We start from the raw sequence: 17,373 nt of genomic DNA on the forward strand, positions 1-17,373 counted from the left end.
TGGCCACAGAACTGTGGCTGTAACCACAATTCAAGTCTGGTGCCAGACCAGCTGGTTCCTAACACCCCGTTCGGCCCGCAGCGGGGTGTGTGTGTGTGTGTGTGAGTGTGTGTGTGTGAAAGAGTGTGTGAGAGAGAGTGTGTGAGTGTGTGTGTGTGAGAGAGTGAGATTGATTTAGGATCACCTCTGCCTGTAGAGAAACAGACCCGAATGCGTTGGACGTGAGGTGCACTGGGGCTCCAGCGTGGTTTTTAAATATCTTTAGCACAGCCTGGCCCCTACTAACGCTGCCTGGCCAGACAGCAACTGCTTCGTGCCATCGGTTGCTAAACAGAGCTCGCCACTGAAACCAATGGGGCTTGAAACCAGACAGCAGGATCCGGCCTTGTAACAGAATCCAGTTTTGCTCCAACTGTGTTTAGATGGCAGTGTGGTCCTGGGGGAAGGCAGAATCGGTGCAGCAGGCTTTCTGCGAGGGATTGACTTTCCCCCTGGCTCCATCCATCCACCCACTTCCTTTCGCTACGACAGCTCCACTTCAGGGCTGTTTGCCCTGTCTGTCCGGTGGGAGCCTAAAGAGAGGGACTCCGTCTGGTAAATCAAACGGTCTTTCCTACACCCACCTCTTCCCCAGTTCGGGTGAGGTTAGCGGACAGTGCCATGCCAGAGTGGAGGTAAGGGATACCTGGCAAAGGCATTGTGCCCACCTCTGGGGTGGAACGGGGCTGCTAATCCACAGAGCCCAGAAACAACCTGCAAATTTAGGACAGGATCTGAAAAGCAGAGAGCTGGTCAAACAGCAAAACAAATGGGAGAGGGAATTTGGTGAATTTTCCTCCCCAATGTTTCCTCTGTTTTACAAAATGTGGCGTGTGGCTTTCTTTCTTTTTTACTTTGAGAGTTGGTTAAAAACCAGGGGGAAATGTCACAAAATGTGTCAGCGTTTTCCCTGCACTGTTTGAATTGCAAAGTTTGAAATGCTGCGGAACGTTTAGGTTTGAAAGCCACCGTCAGTCATATGCAGAAGAAGATAGTGCTCAAGGTCTGGGGGTTCGGCAGAGAGCAGCTCTGGGTAAGGAGACTGTCTGTCTAAGGGGCTTGGATGGCCCCCGTGATAGTCGTATCTGACAGTCTTTAATGCGTTTATCCTCACAACACCCCTGTGCGGTGGTGAAGTCAGCTGGAGAGCTCACACCCTTTGAGAATCCGTGCCGTGAACCAGCCACTGCCCTCGGCGGCCCCCCAACAGAGCAGCCATGTCAGCCCTGTGGAGCTACACAGGCAGGGGGTGCTGTCCGGTGATCACAGCAGCTGCCTGGGAGTCAGGACTCCTGGGTTCCATTCCTGCCACTACACTCGCCGGCTGTGCTTCAAGTCGCTTGACCGCGGAGTGCCTCAGTTTCCACTCCTGCAAAGCGTGTTGGTTTATGGGGGTTTCCATGGCCACCGCCTCAGCGCGGGAGCCGAGCAGCTCCCAGACAGGAACAGTCAGATGGGGACAGTGAGCCACCCTGAAGTCTTTATTGACCGTTCAATGCCCAAGAACCCGGCTGGGAGGGGTTTATATTATTACTCTGGGGGGTCCCCTAGCCTCTGGGTGCCATAAGCAACCCCCAATAAAGCAGGACTCCCGAAACCAGAGTCATATGGCGGCTCCTCAGAGAGCCTGCAAGCAAATAGCGACAGTCCCGTCCCGCAGAAATCTCCACAAACCATACACACCCCTGCACTGTGGTCCTGATGGAAGCCTGTCTATGCATCTATGGGACTTATCTGGCCCTCCCATCACCACCGAATCCGAGTGCCTCCCAGGCTTTGCTGCAGTATCCTCCCAACACCCCTGGGAGGCAGTGCTATTATCCCCATGGTACAGCGGGGGAAACTGAGGCACAGAGAGGCTAAGTGAGTCACCCAAGGTGACATAGGAGGGCTGTGGGGGAGCAAGGAATGGAACCCATATCTCCCAAGTGCAGGGTTAGAGCTCTGGCTGTTGGACCATCCTTCTTCTCCGTGGTTTGGCTTGTATTGTGACTTATAGGCTGCAACTTATATTGAAGGGGTGACCCTCACAGCCACTGCTATCCTCCATTCCTACCAGCCTGCACCCCTGGAGGGTCACCACCTCCGATCTGGCGGCGATAGGACACAGGCTGGTGAGAGGGAGGAGATGCGAGAGGTGGAGCGTCACCGATTAGTGCAGCGCTGGTGAAAGATGCTGGCGGCAGGGAGCCTAGAGAGATAGAGGTCAGATTCTCAGCTGGTGTAAATCAGCAAGCTCCAGTGATTTCAAGGGAATGATCCTGATTTACACCGGACAGTCTCTTCCATGAGTGACGGGGCAGACACGACGACTACCTGACCTGTACATTTACCCAGCTCCTCTCATCCCACAAGACCCCAAAGCGCTGTACAAGCATGAAGCTGTTTAGCGAGCTCTCTAGGGACTCATCATGATATCTGAGCACCTCCCAGTATCCCCCGAGTCCAGCTGGGCCGGCTAGGCACACACCGTAAAATCTCTTTTCCACCCCCCCTTTCCCAGATTAGGTACAAGCGCTACACAGGTGTCACTTTGCCCACCATAGAAATGCAGCCACCTCTGGGGTGGAACATGGCAGCTGTTTAACAGTGGCACCACATGATAGTTTGGGACCGGAAGTGAAGGGGGTTATAAATAGGTAGAATGCAATAACCTGCGCTGGGTGAAATTTGCTTGGGACAAACACTCCCAAGCTTGCAAAAAGTGCCACCAGACCCATAACGCCCACAACGGGACAGATCCTGAGCTTTCCAGGTCATTCAAGGGACAGCGCCGCCAGGAGCACAGCACCCCGAGCCGGGCACTGGTTCAGCGCTGACTCAGAGGGAAGAGAGTCACCAGCACCACTGCAAAATCTCTGCCCTTGGCAATGCCGGGCACCCTACTCACGGTGTAGTTGGGAGACAGCGTCACCGGCTGCCCGCCGGCTGTGTAGTGCGTCTCGGTGTAGTCCGGCGACAGCAGCCTGCTAGGAGAGAACAAGAGAACCCGGTGAGCAGTCCCAGGTCTTCCTAGTCCCTCCTTATTTTACTGCCTAAGAGGGGCAAGGACTAGCCCAGTAAAAGGTGGGGGCTGGAGGATCAGATCTGGGGCCTTTCTGCTCCAGGCGGCTACACCGAGTGCAGACCAGGCCAGTAGTGACCGACAGCCAGGCCCGCCTGATGGTTGCTTGGCGGCCAACTTGCGTCCACGGCACAGAAAACCCCGTGGTCGCTGGCACGGATTGCCGCCCTGCCAGTCAGACTGGGCTAGACGCTCAGCCCGGTGGTGGCCGCACCTGCCACAGACTGGGCCGGGGGAGCAGAGTCGCTTCAGTGGAAGGTGGCCCTGCTGCTGCTCCGGCTGCACCGGTTCTGTGGATCTACCGAGAGCCTCAATGCAGATGCCTTCCCTGCAGGACCCTCCTGCTCAGCACGTGGCGTTAGCATCATGCTCCTCCCGCCGAATCACCGCGCAGACGCCGGCCATCCCCGCAGGCAGACACCCAATGGACCGCACACAGACGTGTCCCTGGACGCACACAACATGGGAAGATCCACACAGCACACCGAGGCCACGCAAACACCGCCACAACCGCATCCACACGCAGACACACACCTCTGTGCGTGCGCACACCTCGCTATGCGTTCACACAACTAGACGTGCCCAGGCAAACAGGAGAGGAGCTGGAGCTGGGAGGGGTCGATCGGGGAGCAGGGGGGTGGGCAGGGGTAGGCCGGGAGAGAAGAGCCGTGCCTGGGGAAGGGGATAGGGCTAGGGGAGCCTAGAGTGCATACGCCAAACCCGGAGCCCCTGACCGTCTCCCCCAGTGCTGTTGTCTTGGAAACAGAGGCAGCCCCACAGAGGGAGCCATTCAAAACCAAGGCTGCGGCCTTCCCCAGCCCCAAGACCCCCTTCCCTGTCTGCCCCCTCTCCCCCACCGTTGTTACTCGTTGCATTGGCGTAGCCCCAGCTGGGGCCTACATTCGGCTTTCACGGTGATTCTCCCCATGGGGCGGCTGTGGCTCGCCTCATCGGGCCGCGGAGCGGAGAGCGGCTCGGCTCTGCCCCAGTCACCAGCGCTGAGCAGTCAGCGGCCGTGGAGCGAAGGGAGTTCGGCCCGGAGAGGCGCGCAGACCCAGGGCCTGCTCACAGAGATGCCTGGTGGGGAAAGGAGCGCGGCTCGGCCAGTAGGGTTGGCTGCCGCCTGGACCCCCTCCCCTGCCTCTCTGGCTCTGGGATTAGGAGACATATGCTGAGCATGAATCACGGCTTCTTTCCAAAGTCCTCTGAGCCCGAAGTGCTTTGCTCCCTTCTGGCCTCCCCTTGGGCTCCCATCTCAGCACAGGCTGTCCGCAGATGGGACACTCCTGTAACGTCCTTGGGGGGGGATGGAGGCAAGGGGAATGGAGCCGGGCCAGATCTGAGGCAGGCGGGCAGTGGGGAAGTGGCTGGGTCCTGCCGCTCCAGCAGGAGGGAAGGAGTGGGTGACCCCCACAGAGCTGAGGAAGTGGGGCAGGAACTCAGAGGGAGGTGCAGAGAAGGGACTGTCCGGGTTTTAACTCCTAAGGCCAGAGGGGATTTCAGATCTAACTCCAGGGGAAGTTGGACTTCCTACAATCCCACCCATCCACCCACATACCCGCCACCCGTCCCTGACCAATGCAGGCCGGGGCTGAAGACTGTCAAGGATGCCCAAATCCAAATCTGCCTGCCCCCCTCCTTTGGGAGCTGCCGGACCTGGGGCGCGACAGACTCAGATAGGCTCATGACAGGGGCCAGGGGCGACGACTCAGGAGAAATAAAACAAACCACAGTCACAGTCAGCGAGGTCTTTTCCCTGAGGAACAGCATTTAGAGCGAGAGATCGCAACAAGAAAACTCCCCGATGCCACGGCCTGGGGCGTGAAGCCCACCCCTCCACATTGTCAGGCCTCCCTTAATCTCCCCCGGGGGCACGATCTCCACCACAGGGCCCGGGCGGAGTTTGAACCCAGCACCAAAGCGCAAACCTCTACCACTTAAGTTAAAGGAACAATGCCCTTAGCTGGCAGCAGAAGTAGGCTATTACCCTCTGTGTGAGGGGGATGCCGCCTCTGCTTTACAGGCCTCTGACACAAACAGCCAATGTACAGCCCTGCCAAGGAGCCGAGGGGAGAAGCTGAGCTGGAGTTAACCCCTTGATTGCCATGAAATATCACCAAGGCAGCAGCATCACACTGCAAGGTTTGCAATAGGGCAGCACGGTGCGTTTGTCCCTGCGAACGCGCTCTGCACCGCAGAGGGGCGGGAGGATGGGAATCAAACAAGGAAACAGCCCCAACGTGCAGGGGGAGCAAAAAGTTTACATAGCTCTGGGGGGAGGCGGGGGGGGGGGGGGGGGGAGACAAGTAAACTTGTCAGAGCCTCAGAACAAAACCAGGATCCTAGTTTTGGGTGGGGGAGGGGGCCTGGGGGTCGGCTCACTCCCCGTCTCTGTGTTACCGGCAGGGCAGAGGGAGGGGCGTGTGTGCAGGACCCAGCCCCGCGCTGACAAAGCAGCCCGTAGGAGTGGCAGGATGATCCAGGCAGAAGGCTGGTCCAATGCGTAGGGCACTAGCTAGGCCTTGGGAGACGTGGGTTCATTGCCCGGCTTTGCCACAGCCCTCCCGGGTGACCCTGGGCAAGTCACCTCGCCTCACCTGCAAAGGGAGGCGTGAGGATAAAGCCCGTAAAGACTGTGAGGCGCTGAGATACTACAGTGACAGCGGCCTTCTAAGCCCCTAAGCCAGAAGGAGCTGGTTCTGAGAAGCAGCAAACCCCCCCCCCCCCCCCCCCCCCCCCAGTGAGTCACTTTCCCACAGCTGCCTGCGATCTCTCAGCAGCCCGGCTGCAAAGCTCTGCAACTGCCACATCCCCAGCCCCGCGCTGACAAATGGCTTCCTGCTGTTTGGACGGACGACAAGACTCGGGAACAGAGACAGAACGTGTCTAAAACCCAGAGCGAAGGCGGCGTTTGCCTCTTTCGGGGGGCTCCGGCGCGGGGGAGGACGGGGGGGCTCCGGGAGCGAAGTGAGGGGGGTTAGACTGGAATGACCCCCACTGGAAGTGGGAGAGCAAAGATGGCCAAGTTCCTCCCCTTGCAGCCTATAAGCCAGAGCTCCTCGGAGGAGCTCCAAGCCAGGGTGGTCCAAGGGGGAGCGCGGTCGGAGAAATGGGATGAGCTTGAGCAAAATTGCTAATGGTGCAGCATGTTAGCCTGGGGAATCGTCTCTCCAGGACATGGTGGCCCCATCTCATGGGGCACTTAGACGAGGCTGCAGAATACGCTCTGATGCGCCACACTGCTCTGGCCACAGCACGGTCACCCTTCAGGACCCCCAAGGGCTGCACAAGCTCTGCGCACGTGGACCCACATACTCGAGCAGTGAAATCCACCCCTTGTGCGCCATAGTCTCTGCTTCCATTTCAGAAACACCCTCTAGCCCTCCTGGCTTTGAAGGAAACCTTGGCAATGTGACCCAATGCAGTGATGCCTGCCTGAGTGTGCAGAGAGTCTGAAGCAAACACAGAGGTGTGAACTGAGAGCCGAAGAGGGCAGTCTGAATATTAACCTTGTGAGCTATTTCACCACTGAGCAGTTTGGCAGAAACATCCAGCTACTGTGCTTCGCCCACAATCCCAAACTGCCTCTCCAGGTGCCTCTCAGCTAGTGACCCAAACCTCCAGCATCCCTCCAGCCGTTTCTGGGATGCAGCCACACATGGTCCATGGAAAAGTCTTTGGCATCCAAAACTGCAGCTGTGGGGACAATGAGTGAGCTGAATTCAGCATCAGGATAAATGACCCAGGAGCTGCTGTGCTGATCACAATGTGAATTTTCATATCTCGACAAACATCTGGATTTGAATTGAAACAAAACCGCTGCAGAATCGAGGGCTCTTGCCACAGAATTCAGCTTGCTGCTGAGTACATGGGGCCTTGGCCTGGCCCCAAACACACAGAAATTACATTAATCACCTCTGAAATGCAGCCACCTCTGGGGGAGCCGGGATATGGTCAGCCAGACAGGGGGCAGCTAGCCGGAAGCCCTGCAGGATTTCCAGCGTGCAGCGAGAATGGCCATGGTTAAGATCTCCTCTGAAAGAGCCACGCAGAGCCGTTGGCACAGAACCGCGCTCGCCTAGGAGGTCGGAGATGGCTCTGCAGGGGGCTGAACGTATGGTTCCCAGGAATCCACGGAGCTGGAATGTCCTGCTTGGGCCAATGAGTCATTCCCTCGGGCTCAGCGGGAACTTTCATGCACTGGCTGGAATGGGGGAGAGAGCCCTCTCCATGTCTGGGATTCAGATGGAAGATGCCAATGGATGCCCATCCTCTCCTAGGCGTGCTGGCAGGAGGAGGCTCGCTGCACCCATCCAGAAGATGGAGGAGGACATGGTCTGGAGACACCTCCAGGGCAGCAGGCAGGAATTGAGGCATATGCTAGGAAAAGGCTCCAACATGTCAGAGCAATTGGGCATTGGGCAGGCTCCTCAGGGGAGGCAGCGGAGAAGCCCCGGCTATGGAGGCTGGAGAGCAGGGGGAGAGGCAAGGGGCAGCACTCCGCGGTGCTGGGGTCTGGCCTGAGTGTCCCTTTCCAGGCCCTCCCGGCGGGGCCCTGCGTGTGTGTGGTGACAGCCACCAGCCCGCGGGCAGCGCTGTGAGCAGTGACCATTGTACCAGTAACAGGGGACGGAAGACAAGAGGCGACCATCACGTTGTGGCGGGAAATGTGAACCCAGAGCGCGCTTCTTCTGGCCTGCTCCATTCATCCCCATCCCCCTGTAGCATCCACTCCTCTCCTTCACTTCTGCCCCCCGCACCTTCCTTCTTCCTCTCCCAGCCCCTGCCTCTCCTACCCTTGTCCTGGGCCCTTCCCTCTGCTCTGACAGGCTGCACCCAACGCCCCGGGGCTCTCCAAGGATGGCAGGGAGCTAAGCTTTCACGAGTCACAACCATGAGGCCACGTCCCCAAACGAAGGGAGACCCATGATGAGTTCCCATCCAGACAGTACCATGCCCAGATACCATGGTGCTGGGGACCCGGGACACATCCTAACGAGGATGATGCTATTTAAGGGCCCAATCCCACAAAGTGAAGTCAGTGAAGTCAGTGAAGTCAGTGGAGCTGCACTGTTTACATCGGCTGAAGACCTCGCCCTAAATACGTAGGTTACTTCCATGCCCACGGGCCCCACCTGGTCTATTTTATACCACAGTAAAAGAGGGAAAAGCAGATGGAGAAAAAACAAACAGCAGCAAAAAATAGCAGCCAACGCTTTCCCTCTCTCCTGGTTTCTTATTTTGCAACCAGCTGAGCTGTACCATGTATTTGTGGATTCTGGGACCACCCACTCCTCGCCCACCCCACCCCTGCCTGGGCCAATCAGCTGGCATTGACCAAGCTGTGGTTTCCCACCTCAGGGCAATTAAAAAGGAGCTAAAAAAAAACCAAAACAAAACAGTCGGGCAGCGTGACCTTTAGTGCCCCAGGTGTCGAGAGCGAGGGCCGTGCTCTGCTCTCGCTGGTGGAGCACTGGAGTAACTCCGCTGGCTTCGGTTACTGCAGCTTTACGCCAGTGTAACTGGAGCAGAGTTCCGTGCAGAGCATGGGGGCGAGATTTGAACAAAGGCTATTTCATGGCGACAGGACGTCTGCCATCAAAAAGGACGTGACGTTCTTCACAAACCGTCCACAAGAGCCCCACCAAAATGCAGCCACCTCTGGGGTGGAGGGCAGCAGAGATGGGGGGCATTGTGGCCGAGTACAGCAAAGCAAACCCCTATGGTTATAAAAGTTCCTTGAGATCTTTAATGCCCCCAGGACCAACCTGATATTCTTTATGACCTTTACTCTCCCTCCCCTTTCACCCACGCGGGCCAGTGCCCATCCCCAAAATCATGGGGATGTCCGATCTCCTTGGATCCATCCCACTTCCTGTCCCTCGGACTCGCAGGACAATTAAACAGTCCCAGATGTGTGCTGGATATCACAACACTCCAGGGGGAACAAGCGGTTACATGCAGTGCTCAGTGGGTGCCTGGCATTTAAAGCCAAGCCCCCGCTACCAAGACCACTCAGGGTCACAATCCCGTTCGGCAGGGAGGGAATTAAGAACCACCACTGTCATGATCCCACTCCACGGCACCTCTGCCCAGCGCAGGAGATCGCTAGATGTATGGCGATCCCTTGTCCTGGCCCTAGGAAAGCAGCACTAGTGACCACCGCCGGACAGTGCTTAGCTCTGGAGTTCCCAGTAAGAACGCCACAGCTACAGCTGCCATCAGCCGCCCATCAGACAGTCCAAGCCACTTTGATCCCGAGCAACGTCGCTTCAGCTCTTTCCCCGGGACACATGATCCTTGAAAGGCCCTTCAAGCTCTATGGGGTAATTATCCTGTGTCCTCCGACAGCACCCGTCACGCAAAGCTCTCAAGCCACGGTACAACGAATGAAGGCTCAGGGTCTCGGAGGTAGCATGATTATCCACCGCACAGACTGGCGAGCCGAGAACACACGAAGCTAAGGGCACAAAGTGACTCAGTGGCAAAGGCCAGAAACAGAACTCAGAAGTCTCATTTCCCAGCGGTCTGCTCTAAATAATAATAATAATATAATATATGGAGATATATCTATCTCATAGAACTGGAAGGGACCCTGAAAGGTCATCGAGTCCAGCCCCCTGCCTTCACTAGCAGGACCAAGTACTGATTTTGCCCCAGATCCCTAAGTGGCCCCCTCAAGGATTGAACTCACAACCCTGGGTTTAGCAGACCAATGCTCAAACCACTGAGCTATCCCTCCCCCCTAGCCACCGTATTGTCCGGTGCTCTAGCCACCGGACAATACTGCCTGCGATTGCAACAGCACCTACTCCAGGTCCGCACTAGAGACCGAATCTAGGGCCTTCAGCACCTGAGGTCTAGACCTCCTGAGCTAAAGGAGTAGCTCCATTAGCCTGTAGCAGTAGAAAGCTGTTAGGACACTGAGCAAGTGAGCCACACAAGGTGTATAAATCATTAACGGGCTTTAATTCATTCACCTATTAGAACGCTAATGGCCAAACGCTACGAAAGCTGCGTTGAAAAGTCGATGCAATATACACATCCATCTCTCTCTATGAGAGGGAAGGGATTGGTGGCCTGTTTACAGTGAAATAATTCATCTGAGGCCAGCTCCTGAGAAGATTTGACCTCTGGGCTCATGAATGAGGGGTGCGGCAGTACTGCACCGGTGCAAATGAGATATTGTTTCCACAACAACTTTCACAGCGTTTAGTCACTGGGTTGCAGTGTGCAAAGGGGGCTGCCGGAGGACTGGCTGAATTACCTCCATCAGGGTCCTACCATTGCAATCAAAATGGGAAGCTTCAACCAAAGAAAGCCTGAAGAACTCTCCCGTGAGCTTTCCCTCATGTTTTTCTGGCAAACCGCATCTTAGAAAAATAAAACGGGGGAGGTGAGAGGGCTATTTAGGATGGGATTCAATACCCTTCTTTTCCCTTGCTCAAGGGGAATCAAAACGATTTTAAAAAAATATGAATTAAAAGGTTTAGAGTTCCAGATCATGAATGTGTACATGGCAGATAGATGATCCCCAGCTAGTGTAAACTGACCTTGATCCATCAAAGTCACTGCCGCTGTGTCGATTTAAACCTGCATGGCCCAAGAACTGCACACGTGTTTAAAACAAACTGGCAAAGTCCGTCCATCTTTTACTTCCCCCGTCAGGGCTCAGCATCTCCCTTTTGCTCGCTGAGGAGGTCACAAACGCCTACAGCTTCCTCTGTGGTTGTAAGAGCAAAGGAAGCTGGCAGGTTTGGTAGCAGAGATGCAGATCCAGGAACTCCAGTCAAGAGGGAAGCCTCAGTGTCACTTTTACTATCTCTGGATATAGAAAACGGGGGGCTGGATGGGGGAAATGAGGCTACACGTGTTACAGGCCAACAGCCCCAAGCCAGCTCCTCCCCTTGCTCTTACCGGGTCTGATCCAAAGCACTTGGAAGTCAATAGGAGCTTTTCCACTGACTTCCGATCAGACCCATGGTTCCCCTGGTGTTATCAGAAGCTCTTAAGGGGGGGGGGGATGCACACACCTATATCCTTGTAGTATATCGGATAGACAAACCCCTCACCCCCATGCTCACAACGCTCTGTAACAGCCTTCTGCATACAGTATCAGCAAGGTCTGAACCTGGGATATTCACCACCACAGCACAGACCTCCACCACTTGAGCTAAAGGAACAGTCCCTTTAGCCAGCAGCAGCAGTAAGCTGTTATCACCTACAAGACCAGTGGTAGAGGGAGAAGTGACACACCCCTTCCCAGAGTGTTGTGCCATTGCCCCTTCACAAATGCAAACAGATGCATGGTCTCATGCTCTGCTCTCCCATGCCAGCACCTTTGCACACACCTTACGTGTGTGAGCACACACTCTCTTGCACACCCACCTCCTTGCATGCACAGCCGTGCTTTCTTCCCTGCAGGGAAACTCCGCTGCTCTCTGCTCAGAGCCAGCATCACTCATCAGACTTCTTCAGCGGTCAGCATTTTTCAACGAAAGCAAGCTCTGGTTTCCTTCTGGCTTGTCCCTCGTTACCCAAAGCAGCCAGACGGCCGCAAACGAGCCTGGCTTCCAAACGTTTACGGCCCAATGCTAACAAGGGAAGAAGGGGAGGGCTGGGGTTCCATCCAAGGGCTGGCAAACAGGGTGCATCAAATTAAGCCAGAATGAAATTTAAACCGGTCTCCACGCACCGCTCTCTCTCTCTCTCTCTCTCTCTGCTTACAAACTGTGCATGCCGTAATAAGAGGAGTGGGGAGATGCATGGGAAGATTGTTTTTTATCCCCTACCCGATCACAGACATGGCTCAGGGTTACAAAGGTTACACCCCATGCCAGGACCGAGGCCAGTACCCACTGCCTCCCGGCACCCCAGTTAAACATAAATGTACCCTTGTGTGTCATGTGCCTTGTACTGCATCGGGCTACGGGAGTGGGGACCTGTGTTAAAACTGGGGTTTTACTGACCTTAATATCCAAATAACCAAACAACGCCCCACATTCGCTCAGTCTCCCTGGTGCCTCCTCTTCCCGGGGCCACGCCTTGCTTCCCCACTGTGTCCCCTCTAAACTCTTGGGCAAAGCTCCTGACCCGGGACGGGGCTCGGCCTGCAAGCGACAGGGTGCCGAGAAACGTAACTCTGGCGTTCCGGCGTGAGTGCTACACGCGCAAAGCAAGAGTGACGCCTGCGTTTAGCCCAGAAGCCAGTATTAGATGCAGGCAAGGAGGGGCCCACTCCGCATAGAACTAAGACTAAACTTTTTAACGCTGCTGCCAACTCCCCCTGCACTCACTGCCCCGGAAGGCATCGCCCCGCAGGCGAGAACCCTCCATCAGCGGGGGCTCCGCAAGCTAGCTCAATGCCCCGCTGCTTCCCGGCGGCGGTGACGTGCCAACACGGGTGCACCCGCAGCAAACCCCGGGCCGGCCTCAGGCTGTTCAGGAGCTGACCGAGAGAAACCCAAGGCAGCCGCCTGGCTGTGCCAGAAGTCCCCGCCTCGGCAGAGTGCGGAGAGAGAAGAGCCTGGCTGCACGTGGTGCTAGTGAAAATCCTGCAGATTCAAGCCCTGTCTAGCTACAAACCATGCATGATTGGAACCGGTGACTGGGCAGGGGAGGACACATGACCTTTCTCAACCCACTGGGTCATCCCCAGGGCTCCTTCAGTCGGTATTTCTGTGGTTAACTCTCCTGCACCGTAACAGCGCTAGCCCTGGCCAGCAGCAGGGATGGAACCTAGGACTTTCAGCACCTGAGCTGGGCTTTCGTCCGGACGCTGAGTGAGCTCTGGGCTGTAGGGGTCAGTGGGTCTCACTCTCTTCTCTTCATTTGTTGCCCTTCGTGACCCTCCCTCCCCAGGGCCCAGAGCCAGCACAGGCGGGGATGCTGGGAGACCACTTCAGCTTACGCTTTCACCTGCTCGCACCTGGCTACTCACGTCAGCACCAATCAAAGGCTGATGAGTCTGGGTTAAGCAGGCCGGGTGAGAGGATCACAAGGGGCCCTTGGAATTTCTGAATGACCCCTCTCCTCCCCTCCCCAGCCAGGCCTGAGGATCCAACACACCAAGGAAGGGGCCACAGAACAAAGGGCCCAGCCGGGCCGGGGTCAGATTTCATGAATGGGCCTGCAAATGGCTTTCCCTGACTTTCGCCCAGGCAGCCAGATGTGATGTGAGGTGACAGCAGGTCCAGCCGGACGTGAGAGGAGGCGACCCAGACAAAGGCCGCTACGTAGCAACTGGGCCTGCTCCTCCTGCCGCTGACACCAGTGTAAATCCGGAGCAGCTCCACTGAGGTCAGAGGATACACGCCGGTGGAAGAGCAGAACCAGAGAGAGGAGAATCAGGGCTAAGCGTGAGCCAGACCCTCTGCTGGCGTGAATCGGCGAAGATCCACTGACACCAGAGCAAAGGGAGAAGAGCCAGAGACTCCCCGAAATCCACTAGGGATCCACGTTGCTATTCATTTAAAATGGAAGGAGCTCGGATACCACCATGACGGGCAGCCGCGTAGAACCCTAAGATGGACACACAAACCGATTCACACCAGATGGGGATCTGGCTTGTTGCATTGCGTGAGGGGAGGTACAGACCTTGGTACAACGTCGGGCCTTCCTGGCCGACGACAACGCCGACGAGCCCAGACTGTGACAAGGTGCTGGGGCATGAATGCGTCCTGTGCCCGCTCCGGCCAGGGGGAAGATGCCGCCCCAGGAGTCCTTGCCCAGATCAAACCCAGTGATTAGGAAAAGACAAAGAAATGAGCACAGGCCCCTGCTAGGATTATTATGCCTGAAGCATTCGCTCTTTCCCCCGTCTCTCTCTTCTTGGTTACTTTGGAGAGCGTGTGTTTCTTCATTTCATTTGGTTTCCAAAATCAAGTCTACCCTCCAAACACTTCCTGCCTAGGCCAGGCTCCAAGCTAAATACGATGTGTAGCAGCGCTGCTGGCAGGAAAGGCCTGTAGTCTCTTCTCTTGCTGTTTTTTTTGATCCGCGCGGATGCAGCGTGTAGAAGAAATAACATTCCAGATCCCCGGCACGAGGAGGGTTTCAGGCCAGAGGGTGCGGCACAGGCTCCGGAGAAAGGATGCTGCCAGCACCAGCACACATCCAAACCAGCTCTGAGCAGAGGAGATGCAGCGACACAGATGGACCAGCCTCATTAATGCTGGAACTGAGTGCAAACCAGCACACGGGAGAGTCATGTCATGTCAGGCAGACATTGGCTGCTGGGAGAGTCCCCAGGATTTCCCCCGCATGGCCTGCCTTTGCTGGTGTGATCTCACCCGCACCAGGAGGGGCCCCAGAACAGCAAGGGAGGAGGCTTCTAAGCACCCAGCACTGGTCTAACAGTCCCACTCCACTGGGGGCCCAGCGAGGCACTTTTGAAAACCCCACCCCTTGGCATCTTGAAACGCTACCCGGGGCCTGCACACTGCCACTCTGCTGAGCTGGCCTCATGGCTGGCCGACAGTCCAACGCAGAGACCAGTCCATGCAGCGTTTAAAAGAGAACAGGATAAATTCATGGTGGTTAAGTCCATTAATGGCTATTAGCCAGGATGGGTGAGGAATGGTGTCCCTAGCCTCTGTCTGTCAGAGGGTGGAGATGGATGGCAGGAGAGAGATCACTTGATCATTACCTGTTAGGTTCACTCCCTCTGGGGCACCTGGCACTGGCCACTGTCGGTAGACAGGATACTGGGCTAGATGGACCTTTGGTCTGACCCAGTACGGCCGTTCTTATGTTCTTATGCAAACCACAAACTCCACCCTTCTCTGCTGGTCCTGCCGAACGTGCCCAAAATGTCCTTAGTCTGGTCCCCTCATTACGCATCCCGCGCCTGCCCATTCCAGCTGGGATCCAGTGCCAGGGACGAGATGCTGCACAGGAAAGGCTGTTGTGGCAGCATTTCCAAAGAGAGCCAGAAATCCCAGAGGAAAAGCCTTTTCCCGGGAGATTTCTAGTGCAATATCCAGACCTAACAGCCTGAGCGAACGCTCAGAGATGCATTGATGTGCAGACCTTTCCCCAGCAATACACTTCAGCTGTTGCGCAGATTCCTGGGTGTCTAGCTGCAAGGACCCTCCAGATCAGTGTCCATCACTGTTTAGGACCAGAGGGTGATGGATAGTCTTGCGTTAGCTAAGGGGTGGGGGCCGAGGGAGGGGGTGGGTGTGGGACATGGAAAAGAGAGAGATTCAATTCTAGCGCAAGATGCACAATTCCCCAGCTGGCTCGGGGAGGATGCTATCGGCAGGAAGCTCACAGGGTTGGTACTTCCCTTGCAGGACAGGAGAGCCAGGGCAGGGACCGTACTATTGACTCAGTAGGGGAAGGTGAAATCACCCCGTTCACATGCACAGGGCTCAGGAGACAACAGCGCCGCAGTCGGCACGGGGCCCCGCCCTGGGAAACGCCTGCCTCGCTCCCACGGCCCAAACAGGGGCCGACTCGCTCTTCAGGGAGAACGTTCCACTTGCTTCCCGGCAATTGGGAGGGAGGCCTGGGACCAAAGTCCTGCGGCCTCTTCCACGGGACCCAGGGGTGACAGGCCTTGGGATTCTGCCATGGGGAGACGCCTCGGGAGCATCTCAGACCAGCTGTGGGGACGCTGGCGGTGACTCGCCCTTCTCTGGGTGTCAGGGAGGAAGGAGAGACACACGGGTCCAGTGCTAAGCCCTGAGGGCAGCTCCTGGTGGAAACCAGAGAAGGAAAAGCCCCGGTCAGGCTGTGGAGCCCGTTCCCCCAGCAATGCGGGTGATTCCTCGCAGCCTGGCTTCCCGTGTTTGGCTGGTCTAGTTTTAAACGCCCCCAGCGATGGAGCGTCTGTCACGGCCCTTGGGCAGGCTGTTTCCCAGCCTAGCAGGCAAGTGCTTTGCGGTGCTGGGATGGAACGTGCTCGCCCGGAGCGCTCAGATCCACAGCGAAGCTGCGTTACACATGAGGTTAGAGCTTCCTTTGGTTAATTACGCCCCCGCTCACTCCTCTCGGCGGGCACTGCTGCCGCCCCCACGTCCCCAGCAGCAGCCAGAGAGCTGCAAAGGAAAGCGTCCAGGCACCCTCTCTATTTAGGTGCTCATCGGACCGCCAGCGGGGTCTTATCCTCCCTACTGCTCTAACACTAGCTAGTGAAAATCAACACTTGGGCTTCTGACGGGAGGCCATTGCAGGGAGTAAGTGGCTCCCCACCCCCGTTTACAGCTCGGGAAAGGCTGACGCAGGGGGCGTGGCTTAGATCACCCGGTATGTCCATGCGGCTGGAGTGAGCTCGACTCCAGCTAGCACAGGTAGCAGCAAAGACAGAGCGGGCTAATGAGCCGAGTACGTACTCGGGGGCTGTGCCAGGTCAGAGCTACCCACTCGCAAACCTGAGCTGTGCGGCTTCCAATGCTCTTGGACCTGCGCCAGCTGGATTCCTGCTAGGATGAGACTCCAGGCCCCTGGATGCCCAGGCCCGGGGCCTCTAACCACTGGACACAATTTTCATGACATCCCTCTCCCCATCCCTAATGTTAGGGAATCATAGAGTTGGAAGAGACCTCAGGAGGTCATCTAGTCCAACTCCCTGCTCAAAGCAGGACCAATCCCCGGACAGATTTTTATCCCAGTTCCCTAAATGGCCCCCTCAAGGATTGAACTCACAACCCTGGGTTTAGCAGCCCAATGCTCAAACCACTGAGCTATCCCTCCCTCCCCATAAACTTTCAGATCGCAGAAGCAGCATTTACAGCTCGCGGAAGAAGGGTTACAACGTCATGAATCCTTTACAGACAAGAGATCCCAGAACATCCCTGAAAACATATAAGGATTGGAGACTCAAAGCTGTACAGAAGAGATAACAAGACTCCTTAGCCCAGAGATCAGATCCAGTGCACCGGGCGGCGGCAGGCCGGCGGAGGCCGGTCCGGTTCACCCACCGGGAGGCGGCAGGCCGGCGGGGGCCGGTCCGGTTCACCCACCGGGAGGCGGCAGGCCGGCGGGGGCCGGTCCGGTTCGCCCACCGGGCTGTGGGATATGGAACCAGATGGCCCAATTCAGTACCGCAGTTCTTACTGCTTCTCTGCTCCCTTCACCACTGTGCTTCTCTCACTCCCTTCCTGCTCACTAGACCCTGATCCCCAGCATCCTTCACTCTGGGCTTCTCTTTCCCCCGTCTCTCACCCCAGACCTCTCTCCCCGGGCCTCTTTCACTGCTTGATCTAACTGATCTTCCACTGCTTTGCCCCTTTGCTGCTGCATTTAGGAGGGATGCTGAAAACGGT

The 17,373-nt window shown here is 56.6% G+C and overlaps 1 protein-coding gene across 1 annotated transcript in view; it reads right to left on the reverse strand.

Moving 5' to 3' along the window:
- The window catches only part of LOC112108278 (disintegrin and metalloproteinase domain-containing protein 33-like), a 74,585-nt gene that overhangs the window by 32,711 nt on the left and 24,501 nt on the right, over positions 1-17,373 (reverse strand). Inside the window, exon 4 of the mRNA XM_026659541.2 lies at positions 2,930-3,008. Coding sequence (XP_026515326.1) covers positions 2,930-3,008 — 79 coding nt within the window. The remainder of the gene's footprint in view (positions 1-2,929; positions 3,009-17,373) is intronic.

The sequence above is a fragment of the Terrapene carolina genome, unplaced genomic scaffold, assembly GCF_002925995.2.
Source record: "Terrapene carolina triunguis isolate 2854851 unplaced genomic scaffold, T_m_triunguis-2.0 Scaffold633, whole genome shotgun sequence".
NCBI lineage: Eukaryota > Metazoa > Chordata > Testudines > Emydidae > Terrapene > Terrapene triunguis.